Source organism: Chlorella variabilis (assembly GCF_000147415.1).
Source record: "Chlorella variabilis unplaced genomic scaffold CHLNCscaffold_12, whole genome shotgun sequence".
Taxonomy (NCBI): domain Eukaryota; kingdom Viridiplantae; phylum Chlorophyta; class Trebouxiophyceae; order Chlorellales; family Chlorellaceae; genus Chlorella; species Chlorella variabilis.
In genome coordinates this window covers 507707-523903 of record NW_005435076.1, presented here as the reverse complement: position 1 = coordinate 523903, position 16197 = coordinate 507707, and the positions used below count along the sequence as shown (strand labels likewise).

Sequence of the window (16197 nt, the reverse complement as noted above, 5' to 3'; positions counted from 1 at the left end):
CCAGCCCCGCCGCCCCCCACCTGCGCATGAGGCTGATGATGTGGCGGATCATCTGGTTGTCGTGCTCGATGTGGTGCCCGTCGGCATACAGCGTGCCGTCCGCGTCAAAGGTGACCAGCTTGAGGAACTGGGCCGAGGCGTGCACCTGCAGGCGGGAGGCGGAGGCACAGACAAGGGGTGCCTGGTGTGCTTCCCGTGGTGCCTGGTGTGCTTCCCTTTGCTCCTAGCCGCGCTGGTCTGCGCTGCAGTCGCCGCCCAGGCCCGGGCGCCGGCGGCACCCAGGTTCCGGCGCAGCGCGCAGCACAGAGCCGCCGCCAGCGCAGTAACCGAGGGGGCGCACCTGTGCGATGTTGAGGATGTGGCGCAGCTCTGCAAAGTTGGGGGGCACGTACTGGCGACGGGACAGCGCAAAGAACTCGTCGTACTCCATGAAGGCATCCACCAGCCTGGGGAGGGTGGGGGGTGGTGGTGTGGGGTGAGACAGCGTGTGTGTGTGATGCGCATTGCGAGCAGACAGACCCGCTGCAACTTGCTGCGTGGGGGCGTGTGGCGGCAGGCGGCGGCCGGTGCTCTGCCCCCAGGCAGGCCGCCCACCCCAGCCGGCCGGCGCTCACTTGAGGGGCACGAAGAAGGATCCGATGGTGGGGACCATGCGGCGCAGCCGGCTAGAGCGCGGGTCCTTGCGGTGCTCCACAATCCACCGCTCCATCTTCTGCATCACCTGCAGGGCCAGCAGGCCAGGCGGGGAGGGGTCGCGTGTGGTGCGGGCAGGCAGGCAGGGGGTGGGCCCAGCAGCGATGCAGGTGAGGGCATACAGCCAGCAGCAGCAGGCGCAATGCCAGCCACCAGGGGCACCACCAGACAAGACCCCCACACCCGCGCTCACACACACCCCACCTCGAGGCTGGTGTGCGTCTGGTGCATCTCCAGCACAAACTGGATGAACTTGTCCTGCTCCCTGCACACACACAGCGGCGCTTGCGCAGGCACAGGTCGGCGGTGTGATGGCAGCCTTCCCAGCAGCAGCTTGGCTGGGGCTGGGGCAGACGGCACCTGGCACCTGTGCCTGCAGCGCTCCACAGCCCCACCGCCAGACCCCCCACACTCACTTGAGGTGTCCCTTGCGGCGCAGCACCGCCGCATCTGACGCACTGCGAGCCCGGGACCCAAACATGTCTGGCTCCGGCGTGCCCAGCAGGTCCAGCCAATCCTCGGCCTTGCTGCTGGAGCTGGCGGCGGCGGCGGCGGCGGTGAAGGAGCCGCCGGGCTGGCGGGCGCCGGCGGGGCCCAGCTGTTTGACTGGCACGCGGGTCACGGCCTGCTCTGCTGGGGGCGCCGCGGCTCGGGCCTGGAGGCTGTCGCTGCTGCGGGCGGCCTCTGCTGCCACCGCCCTGCCTCTGCTGGACAGCTGCCAGTGGCCTGGCCCCCGCCTGCAGCTATTGTTGCATGCTGTGCTGTGGCCACTGGTGCTGGCTTGGGATGCCCCCGAGACTCCCAGGCAGGCTTGCATGGAACACGTGAGACCAGCGACAGAATAATGCAGATGGGCAGGTTTTTGGGCGGCTGCTGGGCCTCAGATCACCCCCGGGAGCGCATGCCAGCAAGCGCGATGGGTGCGATGGCCTTGTGAGGCCGAAGAGGCCGTCTGCCCATGCGCAGGAAGAAGGCGCGAGGCAGGCCATGGCTCGCCGCCAGGCCGCAATCCTCCTTTGCAGCATATTTACGTGGCTCGCCGGGCAAGGAGCTTCACTTAGACAGGGCGTGCGTGTGTGCTGCGGCCTCCCCAGCGTCGAGACACCCTTGCATCCGCCCAACATTCCCTCCGCCATGCCCAGCTTGCACTTGCAAGCGCAGGGCAGGCCCTTCACAGCCGCCCGCCAGCAACGGCGGGGCGCCAGCACCCCCGCCAGCGCGCGCTACGGTGGCGGCGGCGGCGGCGGCAACTATGGCGGCGGCAGCGACCCCCGCCTGATCATCCCCGGCCAGGACTCTGGCGTCCGCCCCGCCAAGCTGGTGGTGCCCGGCCAGGGCGGCGGCACCGCGCCCAAGAACCTCAACGGCGGCCTGCTGGACGGCCCACCGCCGCAGCAGCAGCAGTTCCGCCCGCCGCCCGGCTTCATGGACATGGCGGGGCCGGGGCCTGGCCCCGAGATTGACATGAGCACCGAGGAGATGCTGAGCCGGCTGCGCTCGCTGACGGGGCACTGGTACGAGCTGGCCAAGTTCCTGCCCGCGCTGCAGCGCGCCGGCTACGACGGCGTGGCGGTGGAGGAGGCGACGGGCCTGGAGCGCAAGGTGCAGAATGTGTGGAGCTCGGCGGCGCCGGTGCGCGCCAGCATCGCGGCCTCGGGCCAGCTGAGCCCCGAGGTGCTGGCCCACTTTGACGCGGAGGGGGAGGACCTGCTGTACGAGCTGCGCTTCCTGTCGGTGCGCCAGCGGGCGCCCGCCGCCGCGTACATCGCGGAGAGGAACCTGAGGTGAGGGGTGTGTGTGTGCGTGTGTGTGCATGTGTGTGTGAGTGTGCTGGGAGGGGGCGGGTGGCAGCGGCGGGGGTGCAGGTGCCAGGGTTTTGGCGCCACAGCGTGCACAGCACGGTCAGCACGAGGCGCTTCCTGCTGCCCGATCCGGCCAAACCTGCCGCTGGTGCACGCACGGTCACGTGGCCCCGCCACCCCTGCTCCTGCTGCGCGCAGCCCCCAGGAGTGCCAGGTGCTGGCGAGGGCGGTAAAGGAGTATGAGCGGCGCGGCGGCCGCAAGGAGGGCTTCTCAGACAGCCCCGGCGACGTGCTGGCGTACAAGCACTTCCGCGATGTGAGCGGGGCGTGCCTGGGCTGGGCCTGGTCGCTGGCAGGGAGCCTGGGCTGCAGGGCCAGGCGCGGAGCGGCGCCATGCTGCCCCGGGGCCTCCGCTGCACACCGCTGTCTGCTGCCGAGCGGCATGTATTGAGCTTGGCTGGCGGGCCGTGTGTGCAGGCAATGGAGTGCCGGCGCACAGCGGACGTTGAGGCGTGCGCCAAGCGGGGGCTGGCCGTGGCAGACACGGATGGAGCGCGCAGCAAGCTGGTGGGTGTGGGTGGGAGGGGACCGGACGGCCGTTATGTTGCCACGTGTCCCACAGACCCCGCTGGCCTTGTTGGTCCGTTCACTGCTCCCGTCCCACGGCTGTGCCGCCCTGCCTACAGACCTCGCTGCTGGGTGAGGAGCAGGGGGGGCCAGCCATGGTGTTGCCCACCGCCATCCTCACCATGCTGCGCATGTCGCGCGACGAGCTGGGCGTGCGGCCGCTGGCGGTGGCGGGGGAGCTGCAGGTGGGCCTTCGGGCTGCGCCTTGCACCTGGCTTGGGGCTTGGGAGCAGCCGCTGGGCCTGTATGTGCTGCGGGCATGAGGGGGAGCCTGCAACATCCTGCACTGGCACCCCGTCTGCTTCTGCTCTTGCTGTCAGCCGTTCTCAGCACTGCGCTGCGCTGCTGCCTGCTGCAGGTTGCCACCGGCGACCAGGTGCTGGCAGCCCCCAAGGTCTCCAGCGAAGGCGTGTTTGGCAACTTCAAGATCCCGCCCGAGGGCGTGGATCTCGAGTGGGTGGTGAGTGGCGCTGCTCGCTGGCTGCCAGCGTGGTGGCCTCCTGCCTCTGCTACTCCTGCCAGCAGGAACGCTGCCCACAGCCCGCTGTGCAGGGGAAATGCCGGCTGCCTCAGGCCCCACGGGCTTTGGTGGAGCCTTGCTGGCCGCCATCCTCCTGCCGCTGACAGGCTGTGCGCTGCGATGCCCGCACCCCCTTCTGCAGGCGCTGCCCAACTGGTCGGTGCTGACGCTGGCGGCGCATCCTGTTGCCCTCACCATCAGGAACTGCATAGATGTGCCGCAGATCCGGGCCGCCACGTCAGCAAAGGTGGGGTGGTGGGGGAGGGGAGGGAGGGCATCTCGGGCCGTGCACAGCTGACGGCCTGCTGCTTAACCCCTGCTGTGCTGTGGCCATGGCCCTGCTGCCTCCCTGCCCACCCACCCATCACACGCGCCTGTCCCTTCCCCCTTGTGGTGCTGCCATCGCAGACGGAGGAGGAGCTGAAGCGCATGAAAGGGCAGGGCATCCTGGTGGCGGACATTGCGGCCGAGGACATCGCCCTGCAGCACGACAAGTACTACCTGGTGGAGGACGCCAGCGGCAGGACGCAGCTGATGACGGGGGGCGACGCGGCGGCGGTGGCGCGCGTGCTGGGCATCGTGCTGTTTGTGTGCCGCCCGCCCAGCCGCGACACGCCGGCCGCCACCACCTCGGAGCTCATGTCGGTGTGAGCTGTGTTTTTGAGACGAGCCTCTTCTTGATACTAGCTAGAGCCGCATGCATGTCATCTTCTTGCATGGCCCCCAAAATTTTGTTACGCACGCTGAGGTGCGCTGCGGCGGTACAACAGGGCGGGACTTGGTGGACTTGGTGGAGTCTGTACTTGAGCGCTGCCTCCTGCCGTTTCATATGTTTGCTGTCCAGTCCTTCCAGTAATGGAGAGGGAAGGGCAGCCTGTCCTCTTTGCTCCGGAGCCACAGACCCGCGCTCCTCAGACACTTCTTGTCCTCGCCGGCCTTCCTGGATCAGGCAAGCTGCAGGGGTGGCTGGGCGAGCAATGAAGCCTCGTCGTGCTGCCGCCGCGATTGCAACATGCACAAACTCGCTGCTAAACTGGAAATCGCTCGCTGCCAAACTGGAAATTGCGAGCAGTGGCAACCGGGCAGGGCTGCTGCTGCCATTGGCGAGTCACAGCCAATGTCGCTGCCAGTTGCGCTGCCCTGCCGCCCTCCGCTGGCCTTCAGCGCCCCGCCCCGTCCCAGTGCAACTCATAGGCGCCCTCCCTTTCCAGCTGGCATTTCTATGTCCGATCTGCTGCATTCCATGGCACCCTCTGTGCAGGCAAGAGCACCCTAGCCGCGCGCTTCCGCGAGAGCGGGTGGGCGGTGATTTCTCAAGACGAGCTCGGGGACAGGAAGAAGTGCGAAGCGGCGTGCAGCCGCGCGCTTGCGGCAGGGCAGTCTGTCGTCGTCGACAGGTGCAACCACAACATGGCGCAGCGTCGCCACTGGATTGAGCTGGCGCGGCGGCAGCGGCAGGCGGGCGGAGTGCCCATCCGACTGCTGGCGCTGTGCATAGAGTTGCCGCCAGAGGTGTGCCTGCAGCGGGCATCGCAGCGGGACGGGCACGCCACGCTGCCTGGGTGGCAGGCGGAGGATGTCATCCAGCGCTTCCTGTCAGAGTGGCAGTACCCACAGGGCAAGGAGGGCTTTGACGGCGTGCAAGTGGCCCGCAGCTCGGAGCAGGCGGCGGCGGTGGTGACCCAGCTGCTGGCACAGCACGCGCCGGCGGCGGCAGGAGCAGCGGCGGTGACGGTGCAGGCAGCCGCAGCGCAGCTTGCTGACGCGCCCATGGCAGCGCCCGGTGCGTGGAGCGCAGGCGCACTGCCAGCCACCACATTTGCCGCCGGCGGGCATGCCCACCCGCAGCAGCTCAGCGCTGATGCCCTCGCCTTCCAGCCGGGCGCCCCGCTGCTGCTGCAGCAGCCTGCACAGCAGCAGGGCTGGATGCAGCAGCAGCGGCAGCACTACCACGGGTCACGCGCCGACGCAGCGAGCAGCTGGCGGCCGTCTGAGCCAGGCGGCCACGACGAGCCTGAGCAGCCGGCGGTGCCGCGGTCTCCCAGGCGCGGCCAGCGTGCAGGCGGGCACCCGCAGCCTGCGGCGCAGCGCTGGCAGCCTGCGCCGGGCAGCCCCGCCAGGCCGGCAGGCGCTGCCGAGGGCCAGGGCGGGGCGCCTGGGGCGGGCGGCGGCAACATCGTGCCTTTCCCTGGGCGGCAGAGCCAGGGGCGCAGGCAGCGCTCGCCTGCCCCGCCCCACCTGCCGCGGCGCCACCCCTGGAGCAGGCACGGGTACGACGAGCCCAGCGGTCTGGTGCTGGATGCGGGCACCGACCCCGGCAAGGTGGTGCTCATGTTTGACGCCAACGGCTGCATCACATCCCACACCAGCATGCGCCGCTCCGCGGGCGTCCACAAGGCGCGGCCGGGCATCCGCCACCTGCGCCGCCTCAAGGTGCGCGGGGCGGCGCGTGGGAGTACAGGAGGCGTGCGGGAGTACAGAGGTAGCCCCGCTCTGAAGCGTCACACCAGCCCAAGCCCAGCTCAAAAATAGAGTTGGGCTCAGGCAGAGCAGCCGTGCCGGCCCTTGGCGCCCTGCCTGCTTGTGCCCGCGACGCGCCCAGCATGCCCCATCGTCTGCACCGCCACCCCGCACCCGCGCGCCGCCCGCAGGATTCTTTCCACCTGGGCATGTTCAGCTCTGCCAGCCCCAGGACGGTACAGGTGGCGCTGGAGCTGCTGGAGGAGGCGGCAGGCAAGCAGCGGGCCGCCAGGGCCGGCTCACACGCGCTGCCAGCCTGGCGGCGGCGCTCCTGTGGCTGGATGCGTGGGCAGGGCATCCTCCCCGCATGCAGCCGCATCCTCCTTGCCGCAACCGCCGCTGCTGCCCCTGGCGCAGGCCCCGGCGAGCCGCTGTTCGACCGCCGCCTCACGCTGTGCCGCACCCACACCTTCCTGGCGCCGCTGGAGCACGTGGCGGCGGGCGGCAAGGAGTGGGACACGGTCAAGCCGCTGCGCCCCTACTTCTCCCGCCTGCACCGCGTGCTGCTGGTGGACGACGACGCGCACAAGGCGGTGGCGGGGGAGGAGGGCAACATGGTGCTGATGCCGGTGTGGGAGGCGGACGACCCGGCAGACGGCATGGTGGGGCTGGGGCTGGGGGGGCGCGCGCTTGTGGGGAGGAGGGAGGGGGCAGGGGGCAGGCAGTGGGCAGCAGGCGCGCCCTGCGCTGCTGGCAGCCGGCGCGAGGCCTGCAGGCCAGCGCTGCACCCCAGAGACGCAGCGCCTCTGTTGCCCTTTTGCGCTCTCAGCACCTGCTGCCCTGCCCTGCCTCCTTGCTCACACCCTGCTGTGCCCCCCCACCCCATCCACCCCCCACCCGTGCTGGCAGGTGGAGCGCCTGGTGGATGTGCTGCTGGCCCTGGCGGAGGGGCTGGGGGGAGACCCGGAGGGGGATGCGCGGCGCTTGGCCCCGCGCGCCTCGCAGCAGCTGGCGGCGGCGGCGGCAGAGGCGCGGGAGCGGCCGGCGCGGGACCCCGCCCCGGCAGCGCCCGCCCCCGCCGACGATGCCGCCGAGCACAGCGAGGACCCTGGCGCACCCCTGCCCGTCAGCTAGGCGTGCGATCGGCTGTTCCTGTAACATGGCACCTGCCGGGGCAGCGCAGGTGGGGCAGTGTGGGGGAGGTGCAATCAAGTGTGGGGCAAAAGTAGCAAGGTGGGACAGACATGCAGCAGCGATGAAACGGAACGGAAGCAAGGGGGGAGTGAGACTGCTGGGCTGGCTGGGGCGGATGCTCCCACAGCCGTCCCTTGGGCTAGCTGCCCACCAGCACGCCCTGAGAGCCGCCCGCGCCTGGCCGCCCTGGCTTGCCGCCCGCGCCGCCGCCGCCGTCGCCGCCGCCGCTCTCTCCCTCCCCCTTGATCCGAATGTTGTACCTCTGCTGGTAGGCAAGCACCTCCTTCTGCTTGGCAGCCAGCTGCTTCTCGTATGTCGACACCAGCTGCAGGCAGGCAGGCAAGCAGGCAGGCAGGCAGGTCAGCTGCGGCGCCCGGTAGGCTGGCCGCCACCCCAACTGCACAGCGGCCGCCCGCCTGGCCCGTGCAGCTGCGCCTCCCCACTCACCCCTGCCAGCCCATCCCGCGTCTTCTTCACCGCGGGCAGCACGTCTGCCACGGTGCGCTCCACCAGCACCTCGCCCACCAGGCGGAAGCACTTGCGCTCGGCGTCCAGCGGCTCCAGCGTCTTGATGACCAGGTCGTGCTCCGCCACCTCCTGCTGCCGCTCTATCGACGCGGTGGTCAGCTGCTCCCGCTCCTCCATGAGCTGCTGAAACCGCGCCACTATCTCCTGCTCGCTCTGCGGCTCGCCCGCCATGTTTGCCGCCGCTTGCTCTGCGAGGGCTGGGCCACTGCTCCTCTCAGGGTGCAGTACAGGCTGCAGGAGCTGCAATTGGATCGCTGTGCAGGCTGCAACGCAGCGGTAGCAACAGGAGCCGAAGCGATGGGGCCGATCAGTGGGCTGGGCAGGGGACCAAGGGCCAATTGCAAGGAGGCAATGCTAAGTAGAACGTGTGCATGCCCTGAACCTCTGCTGCGCTCCCCGTGCGCCTAGCTGGCATCATCATCTTGCCAAGGGCCACCAATTCTCCTTCTTGCACATTGCATTGCGACCTTGGGAGCTTTGAGACTTGCGAAACGCAGCGGGCCCGAGTTTGGCTGCACTTGGCTGAGGCCGGGTTTCCAGCGCTCTGGAATGCAGGTTGCACGGGCAGCCAGGTGCACCAGCACCACGGGGAGCCTCACCAGGGCAATCGTGCCTGGGTGCCTGAGGTGAGGGTGGAGCGTGGGCTGCCGGGTGGCGCCGCCCGCTTTACAGAATGGCGGCGGCCCCGTTGCGGAGGCGCCAGGCAGCCTCGTCTCGCCTTGCAATGGGGCCTGCTGATGCGGAAACGTGCGTGACTGCGCCATGCTGCTGCTGCAGGGGCTCGGCATGGCTGTGCGGCACGGTGCAGCGGGGTGGCGGCCGCCTGGCGCCTCGACGCGGGCAGGCGGCTCTGGGCACCGCGGAGCTGGTCGCCGAGCAGCAGCAGCAGCCCAAGCAGCAGAAGCAAAAGAAGCAGCAGCAGAAGCAGCAGGGTGGAGGCAAGAAGGGGGAGGCCAGGGCCATCACGCCAAAGAGCGAAGACTTTTCGAGGTGAGCAGCGGGGCATGGTCCTGGTGGTGGTGGCCTTGCAGCTACCCACCCTCTTGTGCTTGGGTGCCGCATGCATGCTGAGCAGCCAGCACTCTCTCCTTCTCATGCGCCCCCTTGCTGTGACTCATCCCCACACACGCATGTGCACATGCATGCACGCGCCTGCTGCCGCCAAGCGCCTGCCGCGCCCTGCTGCGCCCGCACCTTGCCACAGGTGGTACCTGGATGTGGTGCGTGAGTGCCAGCTGGCAGACTATGGCCCCGTGCGAGGCACCATGGTCATCCGACCCTACGGATATGCGATATGGGAGGGGGTGCAGGTGCGCGCAGCGGGCCGCGTGCGGCAGCAGGAAGCCGCCTCCCGCTGCCACCCGCAGCGGGGCTGGGGAGGCTGGCAGGGCAGCAGCGTGCCATCGCCGGCTGCGGGTGCAGGGTAGGGCAGGGCAGGGCAGGGCAGGGCGGCCCCGCCCTCCCAGCCATCCCGGCTGCCCACCGCGCTGCCGCCTGCTGGCGTGCCGCCTCCCCGCGCCCCGCAGAGCCACCTGGACAGGGCGTTCAAGGAGACGGGCCACCAGAACGCCTACTTCCCGCAGCTCATCCCCCTCAGCTTCCTGCAGAAGGAGGCAGACCATGTGGAGGGGTTTGCTCCAGAGCTGGCCCTGGTCACCAAGGGTAGGCAGGGGCGGCGGCGGCGCAAGGCCACGCTGGCAGGGGGAGCAGCCGGTGGCAGAGGCACGGGCTGGGCCTTTGGCGGTGCATCGTCACGCGAAGCCCAGGCTAGCATCTCGGAAGCGCCGACGCATGCGCCCGCTGAGCCCGCTGCTGTGCCATGATCCCCACCACCGCGGCACCCCCGCTGCAGGCGGCGGCAAGGAGCTGGAGGAGCCTCTGGTTGTGCGGCCCACCAGCGAGACCATTGTGAACCACATGTTTGCGCAGGTGGGTGGCGGCGGGCGGAGGGATGGGCAGGGCAGGAGGCGCGGTGCTGGCTGGCCCTCAGCAGCCCACGCATGCATGCATGTCGGCGACAGGGCGACAGGCACGCGCCCACGCAAGCGCCGCGGCAGGCCCTCAGCGGCCCAGCCCTCCCGCCCCGTGCGCGTGCAGTGGGTGCAAAGCTACCGCGACCTGCCGCTGCTCATCAACCAGTGGGCTAACGTGCACCGCTGGGAGATGCGCACCCGCCCCTTTGTGCGCACGCTGGAGTTTCTGTGGCAGGAGGGGCACACGGCGCACGCCACGGCGCAGGAGGCGGAGGAGGAGACGATCCGCATGCTGCGGGTGGGCGGCCGCCAGGAGCGCACACGAGGGAGCGGCAGCTGCTGCGTGCCTGGCAGCCCCTGCTGCTGCAGCAGCGCTGTCTGTGGATGGTGCTGGCCGCCCAGCCGCAGGCCGCTCGGTGCCCAACCCCTCCCACTGCCATCCTGCTGCTGCTGCCATCCCGCCGTGCCCACTCATCTCCCCCCCACACCTCCCCACCGCCCCGCCGCCTCCCGGCAGGTGTACGAGGACTTTGCCGTCAATGTGGCGGCCATGCCGGTGGTGGCTGGGCGCAAGTCTCGCATCGAGTCGTTTGCAGGCGCCAACTGCACGTACACGATTGAGGCGATGATGGGGGACAGGCGGGCGCTGCAGGCAAGGAGGCGGGCACCTTGGGGGCGACAGGAGGGGGCACGACTGGTGGCGGCTGTGGCGGGCAGGCCAGCCGGCTGCGCACCCTTGCCCAGGCGCCCCCTCCCATGCCTGCTCTCCCTTCTGCCCCCCGCGCGCTCCTCACCTGCTGCCGCCCTGGCTGTGCCCTGCCTGCCGCAGGCGGGCACCTCTCACAACCTGGGCGACAACTTTGCGCGCGCCTTTGGCACGCGGTATCTGGACGAGGGCGGGCAGCTGCAGTACGTGCACCAGAGCAGCTGGGGCGTGAGCACGCGCATGGTGGGAGGCATCATCATGACGCACGGCGACGACGCGGGGCTGCGCCTGCCGCCGCGCCTGGCGCCCACGCAGGTGCGCAGGGGCGCTGGGGCCGCTGGCGCCGCGCCGCGCCTGCCCTGCCCTGTCCTGCCCTGCTGCCGTCGGTGGCCGTCCCAGCTCACCTGCTGCTGCCTGCTTCCCGGCAGGTCGTCATCGTGCCGATTCTGAAGAAGGATGTGGACGGCGAGGCGGTGATGGCGGCGGTGCAGCGGCTGGAGGCGGCGCTGCGGGGTGCGGGTGTGCGGGTGCAGGTGGATGCCAGCACCGACAGGACGCCCGGCTGGAAGTTCAACCAGTATGAGATGAAGGGGGTGCCCGTGAGGGTGGAGGTGGGTGGGCGGGTGCAGGGGCGCACGGGGTGTGGTGGCAGGAGCTGCGCACTTGTCCTGCCGACACAGGGTCCTGCCTGCCGCTGCCTGCGGGTCCCTGTCCCGCGCCGCCGCCTGCAACCCTCAACTGGCCCCCCCATGGCCGCCTTCCTCCCCCCCTACACCCCCCAACCAAGCAGGTGGGCCCCCGCGACGTGGAGCAGGGCACGTGCGTGACGGCGCGGCGCGACGTGGCGGGCAAGGAGGGCAAGCAGTTTGGCGTGCCGCTCGAGCCGGCGGCCTTTGTGCAGCACGTGACGGCGCTGCTGGAAGACATACAGGCCGCGCTGCTGCGCCAGGCGCGCGACTTCCGGGACGCAAACATCGTGGATGTGGCCTCGTATGAGGAGCTGCAGGCGGCGGTGGCGGAAGGTGTGTGGGCCGGGAAGGCGGCGGCTGGCAGCGGGTGGCCTGCGGGCGGTTGGCGCAGCGGCTGGCGGTGGTAGGGGCTTTGCTCCAGCAGTAGCGTCAGGTGGTTTGGGGTGGGCCCCTCCAGACCGCCTGCTGAATCTCGCGCCCCCTGCCTGCCGCTGCTGCAGGCAAGTGGGCGCGGGGCCCGTGGGCGGGCAGCGACGAGCAGGAGCGGCAGGTGAAGGAGGAGACAAGCGCCACGCTGCGCTGCTTCCCCTTTGACCAGCCGCAGCACAGCGGCACCTGCTTTCTCACGGGGCAGCCCGCCACGGAGGTGGCCATCTTCTCAAAGGCTTACTGAGCACTGCCATTTGCTGTAAGGAACTCGCTGTCCGCCGCCGCCGCCCGCTGGCGGGAGCTGGGGGTGGCTTGCTCCCTCCACGCACTCCCCCTCGGATCCCACAATTGTTCTGTGCACATCTTGCCCAGCCAATCGCTGCACACGGCAAGCCGTTTCGCTGCCCAGCCCCACCTAGTCCCGGGCGCCCCATCGGAAGGGGCTGGTGCAGGCCGCACAAAGTTGTGCGCCGGTGGCGTCCATCTCCCTCCTTTCGCATTTGCGATTCATCTTCTAGTTCCTCTAGCGGGCGAGGAGCTAAAAATGGTCGCAATGGCACAGACTCTCGTGGCCAGCCAGCGCCCCCTGGCTGCCCGGCCCGCCAAGCAGCAGATGCGCGCTCGCCGCGCCGCTCTGGTGCGCAACCAGGCCGCTGCGGCCCCCACCATGGCCAAGGGCGAGATTAAGGACAAGACTGCGGAGCTGGCCATCAATGGTGCGCCGAAGCACCCGCCCTGCGCAGCTGCTGCCAATGTAGACAGCCCCACAAACGCTGGCAGGGTGCCGGGAACGTGCCAGCAGCGGCAATGCGCCAGCCCAGGGCTGGAAGCAGGGGGCTGCCTGTAGGGCCCTAAGCACCTCCACCTGGAGCGCAGCGATCGAGGCCGTTTGGCGCCACGGCCGTGCAGCCGGTCTCTGTGACGGCCCCCTGCAGCCAATTCAGCCGCCCCAGCCGCCGGTTGTGCAGCGGTGGGGGTTGCCGCAATCTGGCGGCGCCGCCACACACTCGGCACCCCGCGCCTGCCGTTGCTGCTTCCCTCGGCAGCAGCTTAGCTTGTGTGCTGCGTGACAGCTCACCTGCCGCTGCGCTCCGTTCCTGCCCCCTGCAGCCATCCGCTTCCTCGCCATTGATGGCGTGAACAAGGTGTGGGTGCTGGCAGCGGAATGAGCATCGTGCCGCGAATATAGCTTGGACTGGCAGCAGCAGCTGCTGTGCGCACCATACCCACCTGCCTGGTTTGCTGGGTGCTCAGGCCAGACCGCCCACTGCGGCGGCGCCCACAGCCGCCCGCCACCCGCGCCTGCGCTGATGCGACCCTCCCCTCCTCCCCCCGTCCGGCCGCCCCGCAGGCCAACTCCGGCCACCCCGGGCTGCCCATGGGCTGCGCCCCCATGTCGTACGTGCTGTGGAAGGACTTCATGACCGTGGACCCCAAGGACACCAAGTGGTTCAACCGCGACCGCTTTGTGCTGTCCGCCGGCCACGGCTCCATGCTCAACTACTCCCTGCTCCACCTCATGGGCTACGACCTGTCGGTGAGCGCGGGCGCAGCGCAGCGCACCGCCAGCACTGGCACCAGCACCAGCACCAGCACCAGCGCCAGCGCCAGCACCAGCACCAGCACAGCACCGGCCAGCCTGGTTTTGCAGGCCCATGCTCTGCTCCTCGCCAGCCAGCCGGCCTGGGGCACTGTCCCACCACGCTCCCCTGCCCTGCCCGCGCCCTGCTCCCTCAGATTGACGACCTGAAGCAGTTCCGCCAGTGGGGCAGCAAGACCCCGGGCCACCCCGAGAACTTCCTGACCGCGGGCGTGGAGGTGACGACGGGCCCGCTGGGCCAGGGCATCGCCAACGGCGTGGGCCTGGCCGCCGCCGAGGCCAACCTGGCCGCCCGCTTCAACAAGCCCGACGCCAAGCTGGTGGACCACTACACGTGAGGCGGGCGGGGGGGTCTGGCGCGGCCCGGCTGCCAGGGGCGCCAGCGCTCCGGGCCAGAAGCGGCTCCTCCCCAGCGGCGGGCAGCGGGCAGCGCAGGCAGCGCTCTTTGAGCCTGTCCCCGGCCCCTCGACACATAACCCTCCCCGCCTCCCCTCTCCTGCGCGCAGCTACGTGATCATGGGCGACGGCTGCAACATGGAGGGCATCTCCTCTGAGGCCGCCTCGCTGGCGGGCCACTGGGGCCTGGGCAAGCTCATCTGCCTGTACGACGACAACCGCATCTCCATCGACGGCCACACCGAGATCTCGTTCACCGAGGACGTGTGCGCGCGCTACGAGGCCATGGGCTGGCACGTGCAGCACGTGCAGGACGGCAACCACGACCTGGACGGCCTGCGCTCAGCCATCCAGACCGCCAAGGTGCGGGGTTGGCGCTGTGCGGGGCGCCCCGCTGCCGTCCTGCTGGGCGGCGCTGGCAGCCAGGCAGCAGGCGCAGCCGTGCGGCCGGGCAGGGCTGGCATCCGCCCAGCTTGCCGGCCCGGCGCGTGCCCACCACATGGCCGGCGTCGCCCCTGCTCCCACCCCTTCTGCAGTCTGTGACCGACAAGCCCTCCCTGATCAAGGTGTCCACCCTGATTGGCTACGGCTCCCCCAACAAGGCCGACTCTCACGACGTGCACGGCGCGCCGCTGGGCGCCGCCGAGACCGCCGCCACCCGCGAGGCCCTCAACTGGCCCTACGGCGAGTTTGAGGTGCCCAAGGAGGCGTACGCCGAGTTTGCCAAGAGCGCCGAGCGCGGCGCCGCCGCGCACAAGGCCTGGGACGCCGTGGCCGCCGCCTATGCGCAGAAGTACCCCGAGGAGTGGGCCGAGTTTGAGTCGATTGCCACCGGCAAGCTGCCCGCCAACTGGGCCGAGAAGCTGCCCAAGTTCACGTCCGCGGGTGAGGCGCGGCGCGGCACGCGGGGGCAGCGGCAGCGCCTGGCGGGGCCGCCCGCTGCTGTCGCGCAGCGACCGCCGCCGCCTGTGTTGACCCCCTGGCTGACGCGCTGACCCTCCCCGCCGTCCCTCCCTCCCCGCCCTCAGACAACGGCCTGGCCACCCGCCTGCACAGCCAGACCATGCTCAACGCGCTGGCCCCCAACCTGCCCGGCCTGATTGGCGGCTCCGCCGACCTGGCCCCCTCCAACATGACCCTCATGAAGATGTTCGGCGACTTCCAGAAGGCCTCCCCCGCTGAGCGCAACCTGCGCTTTGGCGTGCGCGAGCACGCCATGGGCGCCATCTGCAACGGCATCGCCCTCCACTCCCCCGGCTTTGTCCCCTACTGCGCCACCTTCTTCATCTTCACAGACTACATGCGCAACCCCATGCGCATGTCGGCGCTGTCAGAGGTGGGGGCGGGGCTGGCGCCTGGGGCCTGTGCTGTGGGGGGCCGGCGGGGGCGGGCCGCGCGGCAGGGGGAAGAGGGCTGTTGCCGCTCGCCGGGGGCAGCGGGGGCAGCGCGCACAGCCTCCTTTCCTTTGCTGGTGCGGGGCACCGCTCCCCGCCGCCTGCGCTGCCTCCTCACGCTCGCCCGCCGCCCCCTTGCTGCGCCAGGCGGGCGTGATCTACGTGATGACCCACGACTCCATCGGCCTGGGCGAGGACGGCCCCACCCACCAGCCCGTGGAGCACCTGGCCTCCTTCCGCATCATGCCCAACATGCTCACCATGCGCCCAGGCGACGGCAACGAGACCGCCGGCTGCTACTACGCCGCAGTGCTCAACGCGCAGGCGCAGGTGCGGCTGCGGGCCGCCGCCTGCCCGTGCGCCCGCTTCTGCCTGCCCTTGCTCCATGTGCTGCCATGCCGAGCACCGGCTGCCGGCGGGGTGGCTGACCCCCTTCTGTCCCCCCTCCTGCCGCCCACTGCAGAACGCCAAGGGCGTGCGCCGCCCCTCCACCCTGGTCTGCTCCCGCCAGGGCATGCCCAACATGGACACCACCTCCATCGAGGCATGCCAGAAGGGAGCCTACACCGTGCACGACAGCGAGGGCACGCCCGATGTCATCATCATCGGTGAGCGAGGGGGGGACGGGCGGGCTGCAGCTGGCGTCAGCCAGCACTCTCTTGGTTTTCACATGCAGATTGTTGTTGAAACCACCAAGGCTGGCTGCCATCTGCCCTCCTGCTGGGTGTTGCCCAACCACGCACCAGCCCTGCCACCGCCGTGCTCGCCCTGCCACCGCCATGCTCACCCGCCTGGCGCGCGCCGCCCCTGCAGGCACCGGCTCCGAGCTGGTGATGGCTGTGGAGGCTGCCAAGAAGCTGGAGGGTGAGGGCAAGAAGGTCCGCGTCGTGTCCATGCCCTGCTGGGAGCTGTTTGAGGAGCAGAGCCAGGAGTACAAGGACAGCGTGCTGCTGCCCGAGGTCAAGGCGCGCGTCAGCGTGGAGGCCGGCTCCACCTTTGGCTGGGAGAAGTGGGTGGGCGACAAGGGCAGGAGCATCGGCATCAACGAGTTTGGCGCCTCCGCCCCCGGCCCCCTGCTGTACGAGAAGTTTGGCATCACGGTGAGCGCGGCAGCGGGGCGGCAGCATGATGGCAGGCACAGGCGCCGCGGCAGCAGCCGGGCGGCGCGCCAGTGTGCCCGCCGCGG

At 70.2% G+C, this 16197-nt stretch overlaps 6 protein-coding genes across 6 annotated transcripts in view; 4 read left to right on the top strand and 2 right to left on the bottom strand.

Moving 5' to 3' along the window:
- Positions 1–1174, bottom strand: part of CHLNCDRAFT_52757 (hypothetical protein) — a gene marked incomplete at both ends in the record, with an annotated part of 3006 nt that extends 1832 nt beyond the window's left edge. The window contains 5 exons of the mRNA XM_005846841.1: positions 21–145; positions 341–446; positions 615–721; positions 898–958; positions 1110–1174. Of these exons, the coding sequence (XP_005846903.1) occupies positions 21–145; positions 341–446; positions 615–721; positions 898–958; positions 1110–1174 (464 nt within the window). The remainder of the gene's footprint in view (positions 1–20; positions 146–340; positions 447–614; positions 722–897; positions 959–1109) is intronic.
- Positions 1175–1827: 653 nt separating this feature from the next.
- Positions 1828–4293, top strand: CHLNCDRAFT_134776 (hypothetical protein; the record flags this gene model as incomplete). Its single annotated transcript, XM_005847023.1, has 7 exons — positions 1828–2477; positions 2694–2811; positions 2973–3062; positions 3182–3307; positions 3481–3582; positions 3785–3889; positions 4051–4293. The coding sequence occupies 7 exons, from the start codon at positions 1828–1830 to the stop codon at positions 4291–4293; spliced, it is 1434 nt and encodes a 477-aa protein (XP_005847085.1).
- Positions 4294–5052: 759 nt separating this feature from the next.
- CHLNCDRAFT_134775 (expressed protein) lies at positions 5053–7236 on the top strand (the record flags this gene model as incomplete). The annotated part of the gene is made up of 4 exons (XM_005847022.1): positions 5053–6075; positions 6294–6435; positions 6520–6764; positions 7012–7236. 4 exons carry the CDS (start codon positions 5053–5055, stop codon positions 7234–7236), a joined length of 1635 nt encoding a protein of 544 aa, XP_005847084.1.
- A 274-nt stretch (positions 7237–7510) lies between these two features.
- On the bottom strand, positions 7511–7986 carry CHLNCDRAFT_14368 (hypothetical protein; the record flags this gene model as incomplete). Its single annotated transcript, XM_005846840.1, has 2 exons — positions 7511–7621; positions 7744–7986. Coding segments are annotated over 2 exons (354 nt in total), but the record flags the coding sequence as incomplete, so codon positions are not given.
- A 562-nt stretch (positions 7987–8548) lies between these two features.
- Positions 8549–11865, top strand: CHLNCDRAFT_24199 (hypothetical protein; the record flags this gene model as incomplete). Its single annotated transcript, XM_005847021.1, has 10 exons — positions 8549–8814; positions 9029–9134; positions 9351–9486; positions 9677–9753; positions 9922–10095; positions 10315–10494; positions 10627–10818; positions 10932–11114; positions 11294–11525; positions 11693–11865. The coding sequence occupies 10 exons, from the start codon at positions 8549–8551 to the stop codon at positions 11863–11865; spliced, it is 1719 nt and encodes a 572-aa protein (XP_005847083.1).
- A 423-nt stretch (positions 11866–12288) lies between these two features.
- The window catches only part of CHLNCDRAFT_48880 (hypothetical protein), a gene marked incomplete at both ends in the record, with an annotated part of 4246 nt that continues 337 nt past the window's right edge, over positions 12289–16197 (top strand). Inside the window, 10 exons of the mRNA XM_005847020.1 lie at positions 12289–12337; positions 12732–12766; positions 12973–13158; positions 13359–13555; positions 13728–13980; positions 14154–14502; positions 14646–14953; positions 15159–15341; positions 15475–15619; positions 15825–16111. Coding sequence (XP_005847082.1) covers positions 12289–12337; positions 12732–12766; positions 12973–13158; positions 13359–13555; positions 13728–13980; positions 14154–14502; positions 14646–14953; positions 15159–15341; positions 15475–15619; positions 15825–16111 — 1992 coding nt within the window. The remainder of the gene's footprint in view (positions 12338–12731; positions 12767–12972; positions 13159–13358; positions 13556–13727; positions 13981–14153; positions 14503–14645; positions 14954–15158; positions 15342–15474; positions 15620–15824; positions 16112–16197) is intronic.